Source organism: Triturus cristatus, chromosome 2_2 (assembly GCF_964204655.1).
Source record: "Triturus cristatus chromosome 2_2, aTriCri1.1, whole genome shotgun sequence".
In the NCBI taxonomy this organism is placed as follows: Eukaryota; Metazoa; Chordata; class Amphibia; order Caudata; family Salamandridae; genus Triturus; species Triturus cristatus.
In genome coordinates, this window is record NC_140582.1 from 330120087 (window position 1) to 330137811 (window position 17725).

Here is a 17725-nt window from a genome sequence, read left to right on the forward strand (position 1 = left end):
TTTCACATATGGACAAACTCTAGAGTTTGAACGGCTTCCATTTAGGCCAATGCCATTGAAAACGAATCACATATCCTTTAGGAAGAAATGACAGCCATTGGGGTTGGAAAAAGGAAAAGGCTTCCAACGTGGCCACTTTTAAGGTATAAAGCCCAAGATAAACAGGCTATCTACATGTTTAAGTACCCAATGGCAGCACTCGAAGACCGGTCAAAGGAAATTATATATCTTGAGTAAGAGGAGCAATGGAACAGTCTCACTTTGTTTAGCACTGACAAATGCCACAGCTCAGCCTCTAAAATCACAATCACTTCACATGTCTTGCTGTTCAGCACCATGGTGATGTTAGTGTCTAGACTTCATCAGGTATGGAGAGACATTACCACCATCTCTGGGGAGCTGGTTACATCTTTTTTTTAAACATATTTTATTAGGTTTTTAAAGCACCACTTGGGCGGCATAGTTCACATGGAGACAAAATATTGAAAGGTTACCAGACGTGGAAATATCAATGGGTACAGTTCGTATATATAACAAAAGTGAAAAAGAAATAAAAAACTGAAACTGAAAACCTTACGCAGACTTTCCCACCCCACCCGCATTGGCAAGCAAATTTCAATACACACGAATACCCAAAGAGATAAAACAATCCATCATACATCCATCATACATTGTGACCCGCAAATATCCCATGGGGCTACTTTTACGGGGACTGCGAAGGAAGAGGAGGGAGGTCGATGCTCCTGCATGTAGCCCATCGAGACCATATTTTTCTATGTTTTTGGGGGCAACCCCTTGCTTGAAATACCGCCATCTCGGTGCCTATGCATTTGTCTAGCCCTCTTCGCCACTTTCCTATTGTCGGTGGAGAAGGAGCTGGTTACATCTTTAATTTCCAGATCATGCACTGCAAGTCTCTCCTGCGTGCGCATTATCATCAGATTTATCGGTTTCTATCTGATAGAGACATCTAGCCGCAGATTCCTTAACTTAGAATAAACCTAGGTGTCAGACTGGATCCGGAGAATCTTTAGCAGTACCTCTGCGCACCGAGGGACGGCGTCGCATGGCTCTATCCTGACGTCGTCTACCGATATGTCCCTCCCGGCAAGCTGAGCGTCAGTTTCCTTCTTTCCTTCTTTTCTGTGTCTCAACGCTTATCCAGGAGAAGCGGTTCCTCTGGTCTGTTTTTGTTTTCCGGCCTTTTCGACGCCTTTTAGCTTCTGGAACAGTGTGCGATGCCTTAGGGCTTTAAGCCATGAGAGACCTGTACGCGGCAGATGTCGGCAACAGATCCACACGAGATCCTGCATGTGGTGCTTGGCAGAGCACCACGACTCCGAGGAGTGTGACGCCTGCCGGCAGCTGAAGTCGAGGTCCTTGCAGGAACGTCGGATGAAGTTGCTGTCCGCCCAGATTTCCCATTCGGAGTCCTCGCATCGCCGGTCTCCATCTCGAGCTGGGGCTTCTGTTCGGGACAGGTCATGGAGTCGTTCCAGTGAACGTCGCTCGCCTGACTCAGATAAGCACAGGAAGAAGTCACAGAGGTAGTCGACCTCCCATAAACGGGAGGCCGGGGCCCGCTGCTCCTGGTCTTCACCGGACACGGGCCCCCAGGAGTTGGCCCTCACCTACCCACCATTTCCTGGTGTTGGGGCGACTAGATCCCAAATGGAAACCTATTCTCAGGCTTTACATGCCATCTTTGGGTCACCTCGTCTCGCTGGAGCGCCTTCGGGCCCTACAAAGAGTGTAGGGGCTCGGATTGGGAATTCGCTGACAGGTTCGTCCTCGACCCCGATCTAGTACCCTGACTCCGGTTCTGGTGTCGCTGCGACGTCGGGACACGGCCCGGAGGGGCATACCAGTCAGACGTCAGGCCCTCCTGTATAGCCACCACACAGCCCTGCGGGAATCCCTTCGCTGGCGCCGGATGCGGCTGCATGTTTGTCCCTCCATCCTAGGGCTCAAGGGCTGGTAGTTCAGGCTGCCTCTGTCTCGCTACCTTCCTCCCCTCCTCCATTGCTTCCTCCCACTAGGGAGTCTCGCTGGTTGGAGTTGTGTGGCCGCCATGTCTTTGCATCCACCAGCTTGGCCCTTCCGTCTTTGAACATGTCATGCTTGTTTGCACTGACTACTTTTGCCCTTTGGGACTTGGTCGACCGTCTCTTCCGGAGGGCTCTCGGACTGACCTAGATTTGCTGCTTCATGATGGCCGGGAACTGGCACAGTTTTCCATTCGGTCGGCCATGGACACCACTGACTATGGGTCGGGCTATGGCCAGGTCAGTTGCTCTGCGCCGCCATGCCTGGCTGTGTGATGGCAGTTTTCCTGCGAATGTTCAGGAGCGTCTCCCGGATTTGCCCTTTGATGGGGTCTCCCTTTTTCAACGTCTCATGTCTGGGTTGCCATAAATCCCGTGGTTATAAGTCCTTGTCACAGACTTTTACTTTGGTTGCAGTATTGTCACTGTTTTTTCTGATATCCGTCTATGGGGTCAAGATGTTATTGGCCGGATGGACTGTACGGCTAATCAGCCGTTTTTGTCCTTATTTGGTACAGCTAGCCAGCTGTTTCTGCATTTCTTTTTCAGTCCTCTGTCTACGAGCTAGTCTCAAGAGGTATCCCTGACTGTATACGAGGATAAGACATACTCTATGTGGGGTATTTGTTGGCTATTGTATAGCTGCTCTTCCTTGCACAGGAAGCTTCGAAGGCTCCTGCGGAATCTTCTTCGGATGGGTTTTTTCTGTCCCTCTGGCGGGGATTTTCCTATAGTTCATACTGTAAGTCCCTCCCTTCGTTGCTCTTCCTACTGTTGTAGGACGTCCCCTCTGGTGAGACCCACAAGATTGGCGTGGCTCTCTCCTGGAGCTTATGAGTTGTGGTCTACAGTTGGTCCGTAGCACTCTTCTACCTCTATGGAGGCAGACTGCTCCAGAGTATTTTTGCTTTTCTGCCACACCTGGCTCACCCCGGCGTGTTGTTCACCTTTTCACTGTGCTCTTTTTGCCTCCGTTGGCTGTCTTGGACGTAAGCAAGTGTCCCATGTGGGCATGTAGTCCTGCTCCCCTCCGGAGCAGTTTCTTTCCAAGTTCTATACTGACACAATATGTGAGTACGCACTGGGTGTGTTCAAAGTCACGGGATGCCTGCGGTGCGCCTTGCGCCACTGTCTTGGCTGCGTTCTCTTCTTGTGGTACTGTCTACTCTTCATTTTCTGGTGTTGGGACGTGCTTAGGTCTTCTTTCGCGGCTCAGACCCTGTCTGGTTTTCGCTTATGGTTAGTGGAGTCCATGCCAGACACGTCACTACTGCACGTTGCCTTGTGCCCTTTTTCACTGGGCACTTCCCAGGCAGGGGCTCTAGTCCCTCTGCTCCTTGCCGCGCGGGGGCTCAGGTACTCCTGTTCCTGGCCCCGGCTGATGTTATCAGTGGGAGTATTCTTCTTCAGGATACTCATCGCCATTTCTGCAGTATCTGTGTGTGTGTATATATATATATATATTATCTACTGGCGGTCGCCAGTAGATAGTTATAGTTAGGACCGTGTTTCCATAGGAAATCCGCAACATTCTATTTGGAATAACTTTGGTGCCGGTCGACGAATCCTCGCGAAATTTTCAAAACTAATGGGGCGCTACGCTCCGCTCCTACCCTGAAAGTCTCGGGGGGATTCGTCAAGCGGGGGCTGAGAAAAAAGGGGGGTCCCAAAACGCGTTTTCCCCATGCATTTTTCCATAGGACCTTTAGACACAGCTACAGCCCGAACGGCTGAACAGAATTACTTGAAATTTGGCAGAGAGGTAGTCCTCAGGTCAAGGATGTGCCTTTTGTAGGTCTGGTGTAAATCTGTTCAGTAGGTCCTGAGAAAATAGCATTTAAATCAATATATATATCTGTAAGCGCGTTCCGTGCGCTTACCGTAAGCTTACCGTACGCGTACGGTGCCGTGCGCGAGCTCAATTCTGATTGGTGGTTACATGACTGTAAACATTCGAATCCGTCGAAATCAGGAAGTGTCGGCCGCCATTTTCTGTCTCTCGCACTGAGAAACAAAGGTGGGGAACGTGAAACGGGGGCAACGAAGAGAGTTGCAGACCCCCTAGTGTTTGTCAGGGGGTCCAAGAAGGACCCAAAAGTACGAAAAATAAATTTAAAATTTTTTTAAAAAAATCACGGGGTACGCGTACGGTAAGCTTACCGTACGCGCACGGCAAAAAAAAATTTAAAAAATAAATAAAGAAGTTACAATCACATTTATTAAATAAATTTAAGGACCCACAAGGGAAAAAAAAACAAATGTTACTGCGTAAAAAAAGGCAAGGCGCGCACGGCATGGACTGCGCAACGTGGGCGCTCGGTGCGCGAAGCGCACGGAGCGCCCAGAGCGCGCGCACGGTGCGCGAAGCGCACCGGGCGCGCAGGGTGTGCGCATAGTGAAAAACCAGAAAAAAAAATAAAAAATAAATACATAACTTAGCATTTAAAAAACCGTACAAATTCACTGAAAAAAACATAGGTTTCACAGACGTTATATTTAGGAATTATCATTTACAAAACCTTGCAAATTCACTTAAAAAACCATAGGTTTCACACATGTTATAGTTAGCTGTACATTTCACTCGTAAAAAACCAATGAAATTCCACGTTATAGTTAGATCAGGTAACTATAACTTGCGCGACCGCAATCCACAATGTGTAATTTCAGATGTCATCATTGATGTCATGAGTGATGTCACTGACCATGTCATGAGTGATGTACTATGTGACGTCATCAGCAGTTTATTGTGGGCGCGCAAGTTATAGTTACCTGATCTAACTATAACGTGGAATTTCATTGGTTTTTTTACGAGTGAAATGTACAGCTAACTATAACATGTGTGAAACCTATGGTTTTTTAAGTGAATTTGCAAGGTTTTGTAAATGATAATTCCTAACTATAACGTGTGTGAAACCTATGGTTTTTTCAGTGAATATATATATATATATATATATATATATATATATATATATATATATATATATATATATATATATATATATATATATATATATATATATATAAAAAATTCTGACTTCTAGATATGTGTATTACCAACTCTTTTCATAGTTAGTGTGGTGGTCAATGTCTCCGCCTGTCACGCGGGAGGCAGGGGTTCTTTTCCTGACGGGGCTGATGATGTTGCCTTTTAAGTGTTTTGACATGTGTTATATCCTGTTCTGGTTCGCATTGGTGCCGTTGGTCCTATATTATATCAGGTGTGCTCTTCGAGTTCCCCTCGTCTTTCAATAAATATATTTTCATATTTACGAATATGTCTGTATGTATATATAAATGTCATGGGCTATCCACACAGCGAGTAGGCAGGCATACTAGGTTTTTACCTTGCTGTGTGGTATCTGGGGTTTTTGTCCCAGATCCTGTCTCTCTCTCTCTCTCCCTCCTCGGAGCGAGCCTTATATGTGTGCCCGACCTGGCCAGTATCCATTCATCGTTGTACCTCTGGGTACGGCTGGCCGGTTGACTACCTGGTGGTGCGCCCGCCTCTTTCTGCCGACGCATATGTGCTGTTGATGCTACATTTCATTGGGATTTTGCATATGTGTGGTGTAGTTCTCATGGTCCACACTGTCTGCTTATGTGTATCCCTGTCATCCACATACATGTATCTCCTGGTAGTCCTGGTTCTATATATCTCTACATGGTGGCATCTGTCCCTCCATATGTCATTTTTGACATCCACTGTTGTGCATGCTCCGTTTGTATGCCCTGACTCTCTTATACTGTTTTGTTCCTTTCTGGGACATTGTCTCTTGCCGATCCATGGGACTTGTGTTCGGTTTAACTTCTTCTTGCAGAAGTTTGAGGACTTTCTTCTATTCTGCACTAGCCATTCTGATTATGTGCTTCCCTTTCGTCCCTGTCTGGGCAAGAGAGATTTCGTACTATCCTCTGACGGATTGTGGTGCCTTTGCTTCCCCTTGTTAATGATCCCTTACAGAGGTTAAAGGGTCTGGTGTCAGCCACGCTGGCATTGCTGTTCCCATCGTGTTTTGGTCAATGTTATTGACAGATGAGTTCTCTTTGGAATTTGGTGGTTTTCAGTCGCAGACCCTCCTCCAATGGGGTATAGATTTGGTATCTATTCTAGGTTAAGGAATTTACGGCTAGATGTCTTTATCAGATGAACGAGTTACTTACCTTTGGTAACGATGTATCTGGTAGAGACACAGTCTAGCCGCAGATTCCTTAACGCCCACCCATCCTCCCCGCTCTGTGAGGGCTCTTTTCAGGGTGGGCTCTCCCCACTGCCTCCTTACAGGTGGCCTTTGTCTTCCTGCGGGATGATATGCTTCACCTCCCCCCGGGGTAGGATGTCTTATGCTGTTTTAACTGTTGCTTCTCCGCCCCATTCTCTTCATTGGGTGGTGGGTTCAATGTCCATCTACGCTCCTCCACTCTGGTTCTTTCAATGTTCTTATACCCTCCCTTCCACCCTCTTCTATTTTTTAGCAATACTTGGGGTTTCCTTGACCGTGTTTCGGTCAATTACTTTAGGGTCTATTTGACTGTGCTGCAGTAAATAGGTCATGTATGGGATGTATGATTGTATATTCTCTGTTGTTGCAGAAATTTGGTCAATTAACGTGAGTCATGTTGTTCCAGTTTTATTGCCCGTTACAGTTACATTCTGTGATTGCAGGCTACCTATCGTTTGCCATGTCATTCATCTCCAATGCCGTTTTGCCTCATAGGAGGGCATGGCTCTTCGTTTCTGCGACACTGTTTCTAGGGACGAGTGCTCTCCTCTCCCCCCTTCAGTCCCTTTCAGTATAAAGTAATTTTAACATTGATATACATGGTGATGTTTCTCATCATTCTATGATTTCTTGTCATTGTTGTTTCAAAGATTTTTGATCTTTTTTAGCACACTGTTCCCACACTCTCATGGTTTTGATAGTGGCTCTGCGTTGTGGTGCGGAAACGCTAAACAGTAGAAAACTGACATCAGGACGCCGGGAGGGACTTATATGGCTCCAACGACGCCATATCCATGGATGACGTCAGGACGGAGCCATGCAACGCTGTCTCCCGGTGCGCAGAGGTACTGCTGAAGATTCTGCGGATCCAGTCTGACGCCTAGGGATATTCTAAGTTAAGGAATCTGCCGCTAGACTGTGTCTCTAACAGATACATCGTTACCGAAGGTAAGTAACTCGTTCTTTACTGCAAGAAGTCTCTATAATGTGCATCATAGGGCGCTGGCGAAAGTGGCAACCATAAATTGGTGATGGGGTATTAAAAAAAATATTTTCTTGTAGAGGAGCAACCTGTCCGAAAGCTTAACTCTGAAAGTATGATTTGTAAATGAGTTCATCAAGAATGTTTTTTTTTTCACCCAAAGACAATAGCTAGGGTTGAATGTATTCAACCGACCTTCATTATCTGTAGTTCAGTTTTTCCTATCAATCAGGAAGTACTTATGTTTAATATTTTCAGAGACGTAGATAGACGTGCTTGTAAAATGTTTCCAAGATGATATTTTAATCTTTTCACCGAATGAGGAGGAGCACATGAAACATTTGATGGAAGTTTGTGACAGGTAAAAAAAAAATGGGTTGACTCTTAAGGCTTATAAATGTAAAATGTTCAAAGATACTGTAGAATATTTAGGGCACACCTTATCAGGTAATGGTGTGGTTCCTAAAAAATCTAATGTAGATGGAATTGTTAATGCACATGCGCACTCCAACAAGGAACAACTGTTGTCATTCGCTGGTATGTGCGAGTACTATAGTAAGTTTGTTAGCAACTTTGCAACAAAAATAGAACCATTAAGGAAGTTGGTGAGACATAATGCACTGTTTGAGTGGAATGAGGAGCAGCAGAAAGCATTCTTGTCCATCAAAGGAGATATTCTCAAGGCTCCCACCTTGAAACCGTTCTGCATGAACAAAGAGTGTGTGAATACAGTGGATGCAAGTTTGTAGGGCATTGACGCGGTGTTGTCGCAGAGATGTGGAGTGGAATGTAAGTTTTGCCTCTCGCACTTTAAACGAATCGGAGCGTAGGTATGCAGTAATTAAAAAAGAATTGTTAGCTTGTGTATGGGCGAATGAACACTTTCAAAATGATGTGTGGGGGAGCAAGTTCATTCTCGAACAGACCACAAACCTCTAGTAAATAGTTTATCCCCAGGTGGAGAATGGAACTCTACTGCGCGCATCGCAAGGCTCACTTCCAGGTTGCAAGAGTACTGCTTTAAGACTGAGTTTGTTCCTGGCAAGAACAATGTGATGGCTGATTTCATCTCTCGTCATCCTTGTCAATAAAATGAGTGTGAGAGTTTGGATGATTTTGGTGTTCTTACCAGTATCCAAGATGTTGTTTCTGGTGAGTTTGAAGAGATTTCAGAAGAAAGGTGGAGATTTTGTGAGAAGAAAGGTTTGTTATGGCAGACTATTAAACGGTACATTCTGAGTGGATGGCCCAAGAAGAAGGATCTTAGGGCCAGATGTGCGACCATTTTTGCATGCGCAAACGGGTTTGCGAACCCATTTGCGCATGCAAAAACAGCATGGGGAATGTACAAACCCTATTTTGCAAATCGCTATTTTTTGCGACTCGACTTGCTATTAGGAAGGGGCGTTCCCTTCCTTATAGCGAGTGCAATCCTATGTAAGAATGTTTTGCGTCCGCAATTGCGGGCCAAAACACTCGCAAATTACCACCCTCTTCAAGAGGGTGGTAATGCACTCGCAAAAGGGAAGGTGTCCCCGGGGGACCACTTCCCCTTTGCAAATGCAGGGTAAAATATTTTTCTAAGGGCAGGCAGTGGTCCCAGGGACCTTAAAAAATTAAACAAAAATGTTTACATTTTTTTTTTTTTTAAATACATCTCGTTTTCCTTCACAGAAAACGGGCTGCATTAAAAAAAATCCTTTCTTTAAAAGCTGTCCCAGATATGGTGATTCTCCTGAGCCCAGCAGGCCACCATACCTGGGAGGGCCTGCCATTCCCAATGGGGTCGCAAATTGCGAGAGGCACATTAATATTCATGAGCCTCTCAGTTTGCGACCCGATTGGGAATCGCTAACAGTGTGAAATACACTGTTGTACATTGGAAAAAGTGCCACGCAAATTGCGAGTCGCAAAAAACTCACAAATTGCGAGGCGCTATTTCCACTGTCATAGTGCTGAAGTCATGCCCATGTTTAAGGTTGCAGACGAGCTAGAGTTGGATGGAGAAATTATGTACAAAAATGGTAAGTGTGTACTACCCACCGGAGTACAAGACTTGGTCTTGAAGTTGGCACATAAGTCTCATCCGGGCATGTCTGCTATGAAAAGCCTGGTGAGGAATTTCTTTTGGTGACCGGGTATGGACTGCATGGTTGACTGCACGGTCAGAGAATGTGATGTGTGCATGTCAAGTGAGAAAATGTTGAAGCTTAACATTCCCCCTTTGAAAAGTTCCGAATGGCCTGATGAGCCATGGAATAAATTGGGCTTTGACATTTCTGGTCCGTTCATCTGTTTGTCTTATGATTCGCAGTATACATTGGTCCTTGTGGATTATCATTCAAAGTGGCCGGAGGTGAAGTTCGTGGCGCACTCAACAACCAATGTTGTACTGGAATTCTTCAAGAAAGTAATTGCCAGAGATGGTTGTCTGTAAGTTCTCGTTACAGATAAAGGGGTGCAGCTCACTTCAACGGAGATGGAGGAATTTCTTAATTGTTATGACATTAAACATGTCACTACTTCATTATATGAACCGCATGAAAACGGTCAGGTCGAGCGTTTCAACCGGGTGTTCCACATACTGTTACCGAGGTTAGTCTTTTCCGACTCTTAAAGGGAAGGGTTCCTGCTTCCAAACTATGTCTGTGGTGGTTCAAGGAGAAGTGTAAAAGAGGAAATGAGTTTGAGAATATAGTGAATGGTGCTGCGGAAAAGGTGAAAACTAAACAGTGTAAGACAAAGTTGTGGTATGGCAATAAGTGGAAAACTAAATCTCATGATTTCAAGGGGGGGGGGGGCTGGGTGAAAATCAGAAAACCTTGTTTAATTAGTAAGTGTTCAGAAAGATATTGTAAGGCTATGAAGATTACTAAAGTATTTGCCAACAGTGTTATCACTCAGGATGGCAAGTTGTGGAACGTTAAACGTGTTGCTAGATGTCTTAATGGTGCCTATACTTTTAATGTTGATGATGGGTCTACAGAATATTCCTTGGTAAGCATGGGAGATCGGTCCCTCGGTTTTGGAACAGCCTTCCTCTTGCTATCCGCTCCATCCCCATCTACCTTCACTCCTGCAAGGCCCTCAAAACTTTTCTTTTTTCTCAGGCTTTGCCTGGCTAGTCCTTCTGGGTTTTTTCTGTGAGTATGTATGAGCCCCCAGCGCCAGGAAGCCGCTTTGGCCGCAGTGCGCTTTATTAAATTCTCCTTTTCATTTCATTTCATTTCAGATTCTGTTCACAGGTTTGACCATAAAAATGACCACCGGTTCACATTCCGAAGCAAACAATGGTACTGAAGATACTGTAGCTTCTAGAGTTAAAGATTCATGTTGCATTAGACGACTTCCCAAAAGGATGTCAGATTTTGTTAGATAAGTTGTCTCTCTCCCTCCCTCTTTCCTTCTGTACCCCTCACTTTCTCCCCTGCCTTAACTCTCTTTTCATTAAATAAGGGAGGTATGTTACATCCTCGCATGCTCCTGCATGCGACCACTATCCTGGTTGTACTTGTATCACACATCTGTGCATTTTATGATCTGTGTTCCTATTCCATCCTGGAATTTGAAGGCTGAGTCAGCTTGGAGGTCAGTTGCACTGGACCATCCTGCTGACCAGTCTGGTCTATGTTGCTGTGCTGCTGAATAAACTACTTGAAACTTACAACTGGCTTTGTTACTTGCAATACTTTAATTTGACCCAAAGTCTGCTATAAGGAACTTCTCATAGTGGTTGGAAGGGGAGTTGCCTATCACAGAGAGGACTGGATATTGAATTCATACAATTTGGAGTTGATTCAGAAACATCTGCTACAAACAGTGTATTGACTGCATCAACTAGGCCTCTCTGTGATTTGTCAGGAATAATCTCCAACCCCTTTCAAAAAGTTTTAATAATATTGTTCAGAAGCTTGTTTAAGACTTTCAGGATAAACAATCATCAAAGAGTGACGTAATGCCCTTTCAGTTATTTTCGATCTATTAAACCATGTTCTTTTGAAAAGACAACAAAAGGAAACATGCAATTATCAACCTTCTAGAAACTATGATTTTATAATAATGATTAAACTTGAAATGGTCAGCTTCAATGATTAAATACCCTGAATATATTTATGTAAGCTTGATTTTCAGATTTGCAGGAACAGAACAGTATGAAAAGAATGTGCACTTGAGTTAATCATACATATACACTTTTGATTAATTAATTGCCACATGTTGCTGACCGAATAGGAAATTAGGCCCTCAAGAGAAAGAAACATAATATTTACGGCATGGGGTCACCCTTGTAAAGCCTTCTGCTGTCTCTGTGCGCTCTACTCTGTTTTCCTAGCTCTGGTCCCACATCATCTTTTCCTGACAATGCATGCCTCCCGTAAACAGATGTTGGCATCTGCATCCTTAGCAGGTCTCTGAGGCTCTCAGTACCACCAACCAGGTCACTATTTGTCCTTCAGTTTGAAGTGAGCCTATGGAGCTGATTGGACTCCATCACAGCACGCCTCATTGACGTCAAACAGTAAATGAAACGGCAATTCCTGAAGATCAGCACCGTAAAGAATGACTATACCTTAATCGACAGTTCAGCACTGTACCAGGTGCTTCACATTCTTCTATGACCTAACAGGCGACACAAGCTCTGTTTGTGCAGCCCTCTAAGCGATGGCAGACCTAGAGAAGGCCCAATGTCTTAAGTATGGATGTTGGATGGATGAGTAGAATTAAGGTTCTGTTATGGAGTTTAAGAATAATGATTCTCCCCTATTATGTACCGAAGTGGGCAATTGTAGCTTACCTTATAGATAGAAAATATTCTGAGAGAGAGGGGAAAGGAAAGGTTGCTAGGGAATCTGAAGAGAGAATAAATGAAGGCCTAGGAAACATACCTAGCACGTTAAAATACAATATATGGCAACTCCAAAGATGCAGGCCCTGCAAGTATAACACTTCAATAGAGTAAGATAAAAATAACTATTTATTACTATACCTGCAAGGGTGGAACCAGATTAGATGTGTGTATACAAATACACATCGTTGTGTGTTGCGTAACTCCCACCCCCTCATTTGGAGGTACACCTAGTTAGATTTCCAAATAGTTTTGAGTGTATCCAAGTCTCTGCAAAGAAAGAGAAAATGGTGTCTCATGTGTGTTACACAACCCTCCCTGTAGAGTTTAAACATTTAGTAGGTAGGTGTTCGGTGGACAACAGATGACTTGCAGTAAATGAAAAGACCCTTTTTGCAAGGTAATGTGAGAATTGTATTGCTAAAAGATGAATGTTCGGTTCACTTACTTTTTGATTTACCCTAGCCTACAGGGTTTTTCAACTTGGAATGGCTAATGTGGAACAAGCTTAAGGTTTGAATGTGCACTGAATATGAACACAAACTTGTTATCTTCGGGCCAGAAGATACTGGAAATGGAGAATGGATTTGCAGTGCCAACTGTACAGCAGACTCCTAGCAACAGGAGTGCACAATGGCATATGGCACAATGCAGTGCACCGAGGATGAGAGATTCCATGGCCCGAAGAGAATACTTGTTGCAGCATGTCCTGCTCTCTTGCAAATAAAATCCCTTTCTCATTAAACCTTGTGGTGATGGGCTCCTAATGTCCTCTCTCCTGCTCAGAACAACTGCCTTCTCCATGCAGCCCATCATTAACCGGAAAAGTAAGTTCTGCTCAATGAATGTTCTGTTTCCTTAAGTGTTAACATTATGACACACAGAACAACTGTTCGAGAGACCCGAGGGTGCCCTAGTGCTACCTGTCCTATTTTCTTAATCTTACGCTCTTAATTGTTACGTAACAGTGGCCTTCCTTGGGCCTGCCCCGTGGATTGAGCTAATCTTGATCCAGGGACAACATTTTACATAAGGCGTTGCGCTCTACTGAGTAGACATTAGTTAGGACTCTCTGGCGGGCTGCTCCTCTTTCCTGTGTTACAGCACTGCTCCCAGTCCTCAGAGACATGTGGTACAACTCATCCTAATGGAGTGAGCTGAGATCATATGTAGTGATCTGTTGGATCCTAAGAATTCGCTAGCGAATGTTGACCTCACCCCAAAAAGCAGCTTAATAGAAATAGCATTTGTTGTGCAAGTAAGGCCTCTGGACCGCAAGCACGATTGGTGAGAGTGGTGCATTGGGCTTTCGGGTGCTGTCAAGTCCCCTTCCTGTCTTTCTTGCAATATATGGGTGAATGGGGTCCTCTCACTACTCGCCAATAAATGCAGGCATAGCACAGCCCAGGAGATGAGGTCGCTGGAGGAGGACCTGCCCTGACAGGTTGCAATTTGCTTGGTAGGCTGCAGTTTGAACAACCTTAAGTCATGTTAACCCATTTTAAAGTTGGTGAAGTCTTTTAATTGTGAACTGAATTTTAATTAAAGAAGAATCTTACTTTTCCCAGCCATTAGTGCAGCGTGAGATGCAAAAAGAAATTAGTGGTTGATGGTGAGATTGAAGGAACTTGTGGGTGTGGTTATCCCAGCGTTGGTGTAAAACTCAGCCAGACTGAAGGTATCACATGGTGGAAAGATTCCCGTCAACTAGACAAGGATCTTACTGTGTAATGATTATGATTGTCTAGGGAAAATAGATTATAATAAATTATGGTGGTATATTTATAGCTCCGACTGATTTCCTGACAGTGAGATGCTTGTATGTTTTTTAAAGTTCCAGCGATTGGTGTGTTAATGAAGACCTATCCATAGGTGTTTCTAATAATAAAAATATTGAAACCTAAATTAAAGAAGTCATGCCAACAAGGGTGGCTGTAGTGTTCTCCCTTCAGGAACAACAGCAGCTCCACAGAACTTCTTGCGGTGCTTCCTTCCTAAACTTAGCCTCAAGGGGCTCTGTTGCCCTCTGCCTCCTGCCCACATACTTTAATAATAATAATAATAATAGTGTGTATTTCATATAGCGCTTTCATATCACACTTCTGCTTTTTCTAAGTGATGTAAATAACTGGTCTTACTATTACACAATTTGTGGTATTCAATTTACTGACTCGTAAGCATGGAAGGCTGATTCTGCCTTGTTGGGATTCTAGCTCCTGTCCCCAGGTCACCGCATCCGTCAGCAGTGAACTTTCAGATTACTAAGCTTTCATGCCCTTAGTGAGGAGTTTAGTAGGTGCATTCTTTCTGGCTGATCCAATACAAGGGGGAAGGAAGTTGTAAGTCTTTACACTTTGTTCCTTCATAAGACACAAAGGTACTAGTGTTGGGTCTGTATGTTATTTGTTAATTGACTGACTTGGCATATTTTTACCTTCTGTGGGACACAACATATTTAGCAAAGCGAGATCTTCAAGCAGATAATATTGACCAAAACAATTGCTCAGGATCACAGACCAAATCAGTAGTTTTGAGGGAGCTACTTAGAAAGTCCTGCAATAGGTAACTCAGGCAGACAAATCTCACTAAGAACAGATACTGCGTTCGCAGGTCTAACTCGTGTGGAATGACTTAACTGCTCTGATGAATTGCCTGAAGATCGGTTTTTGGTACAAACCACCTCACTTGTTGTGAAATGGGTTCTAGGAAGCTTTTTGGCCATGTCTCAAAGTGTCTCCAGTTATTCATTTTTGTGAGCAGGAAAACAGAGGCTTTGGACTAATGAGTAAAGTTCAAATATTGATAATTGTGCTTTGTTGGCATGTGATTTACATTGTTCATGATACTGACGGAACTCATTAATTGCTCTTTCAGGGAAGAAAACTGTTTCACAGCCTCGAAATAGCTGAACGGCTAAAATTGATCCTCACATTAGGTTAGTACCAAAGTGTCAGTAATTGAAATGTTTTTGGCCTTCAAGTGTGTCTGTCCTCTGTCACCAGCTTTTTTTTTTTATCATGTCGTAGGCTGTGTTGATGACATTGTGACCGTATTGGCTGAAGAACATGGCTGTGTGGACATTATCAAGGTTTGTAATTTTGTTTTTTTGTACTGTGCAAGTATTCACATTCTACATTGTAGAGGACGTGGCCACCTAATGCAGAATTGTTTTTATAACAAATAGCTCTCGCAGATTGTCAAGCTTAATTAATTTCCCTGCAAGAACTCCCAAAATGATTTATCAAAATTGTATTAGAAACAACTTGAAACACCCAATGTCACTGTGTATTCTAAAAGAGCTGTACTGGCAACTGGCTCCAGTACTTGGGTCCACAGCGCTAAAGGATGAGGCTCCATGAGCACATTTCCTGATCATTCATCATTCCTTTTATCTTTTGTTTTTTTATTTATTTACTTATTATTTATTAGAATTATATGTTAACTAGTCCTGATTTGAAGTGACCCATCTTTGTTTGATTTCTGTTTACTACTGCCTAGCATCCTCCAACTAAACTTGTACATATATACTATTTCTCTGATTTTCACTATGTACAAGCCGTATTGTTTTTTCCCTTGTTCCTTTTGTTAAGAAAAATGTCAATGAATTTCTTTGAAATGAAAAAAGAAAATACCCAAACTTGAACCAATGGAGATGAGTGCACTGAGCTCCATTCCCCCCAAATGCCACCATAGTTCATATTTCTACTGCATGTCACACGGAAGGGAGTCCGCTCAGAGCTCTGCTGTAAGATCTTTCTCTCAACTCTTTTTTTATTGGATTTCCAGCTCTAATTGCTTAGATTGCTATAGAAAATTAAAACCTGTGACCAGGCCTTTTGTTCTGAGGAATCCTTTCTTAACCCTTCCCTGCAAGGTAAGGGGTGGACTTAAACGCTAGCTAGAGGGGGGAAAGTCCCTCATACATCGTAGTCTGAGAGAAACCCACCATCTACCCCAGGAGAACACTCCTGTGAGGTCTCCAGAAAATCTGACCAAAAGCCAAACAGGTCAACAAAGTTGTCTTCAAATGCACATCAAAATGCCAGAGACACTTCAGAATGTATGAAGAGGGCCGCTTTGATGACAGATACAACTGGAACCACAACAAGACAAAGGGGGAGAGGGTTTGGGAGGGGACTCGGGGGAATTGAACCTGCAATTGTTGGAGAGAGGTTAGGCCCAGATATTGTTGGTTGCATTCTGTGCACAATGAATGCCTCCAATAAGGTAACTAAATTCTCCTGCCTCAGACAGCGGAGGTCCTAAGCATACTGGATGTGAGGGGGTTCTGAAAATAAATTCCTTTTTACTCTTTGTGCAAATCAGAATATTTACAGGACTGTCCAAAAATAAAACACATAAACCGTGAAACAATTAGTGACTGATCGTGCTTGGTGACATAGTGCTAAACACAGATTCACACATATAACACATATTTACAAAGATGGACGCAGTTTTACAAAGAAAGTCCAAAATCAGATGCATAAACCACAACAGGATATAATATTCCTTATTCTAATTGTGGGGTTGCGTGGACAAGTTGAGCGAGCAACGTCGGCGTTTCGACCCTAGGAAGTAGTGCAGATTTGTAAGCATCTAAAATGGGTCTCCATCAGGACAAGAAGGGATATGACAGGAGAAGACGTCCGCGTCCGTCAGTAACTCGGCAACTAATGGTCATTAGTTGCCGAGTTACTGACGGACGCGGACGTCTTCTCCTGATAATACTAATTTGTGGCGACCGTTACGACAGCACCATCCTTTTCCATTGGATTAAATAACTCCCAAGAACAGATGACTCAGAGAGGTGTCGGCTGACACCTCCTTGAATGTGATACAAGGAAGCCAAATAATACATTTCCTTGATATCAGGCTGTCGTATCCCTTCTTGTCCTGATGAAGACCCGTTTTAGATGCTTACAAATCTGCACTACTTCCTAGGGTCGAAACGTCGACGTTGCTCGCTCAACTTGTCCACGCAACCCCACAATTAGAATAAGGGATATTATATCCTGTTGTGGTTTATGCATCTGATTTTGGACTTTCTTTGTGAAACTGCGGCCATCTTTGTAAATATGTGTTATATGTGTGAATCTGTGTTTAGCACTATGTCACCAAGCACGATCAGTCACTAATTGTTTCACGGTTTATGTGTTTTATTTTTGGACATTCCTGTAAATATTCTGATTTGCACAAAGAGTAAAAAGGAATTTATTTTCAGAATCTCCTGTATAGGTATGTGTGTGTTTTCGTCTCTTTCATTGAATGACCATTGAAACATTGATTACATGTATTAAGTACTTTATAAACAAAGGTTACGTGACTCCCAACAGAACCATTGTTTTTGTTCCACAAATACACCCAGGTTCTGAGGGTTACTGGGTTACCACATTATCTTTAATGGATGTGAGGGGGAGCAGAGCTGAACCCTCCAGTAGGAGTGCTGAGAGGAGGAAAGGTGAGTTGTTGGGTTCAGAGTTGAGACCCTGAAAATCAACAACAATGTTAATACTCACCCTTATCATAACACTTCCAATCTTTAAATGTGTTACTTTATGGCAGTTACATTAATGTTCACCTGTGACCTCTTTTATAAGACTTCCAAATAAGTACAGGCCATTAAGTCTATGATCAT

At 43.5% G+C, this 17725-nt stretch overlaps 1 protein-coding gene across 2 annotated transcripts in view; it reads left to right on the forward strand.

Annotated features, from left to right (window-relative positions):
* TBCK (TBC1 domain containing kinase) overlaps positions 1-17725 on the forward strand; it is a 1508203-nt gene that overhangs the window by 335938 nt on the left and 1154540 nt on the right. For both annotated transcript variants that reach the window (XM_085641401.1, XM_085641402.1), the window contains exons 7-8: positions 14965-15025; positions 15117-15178. In XM_085641401.1, the coding sequence (XP_085497527.1) occupies positions 14965-15025; positions 15117-15178 (123 nt within the window). The remainder of the gene's footprint in view (positions 1-14964; positions 15026-15116; positions 15179-17725) is intronic.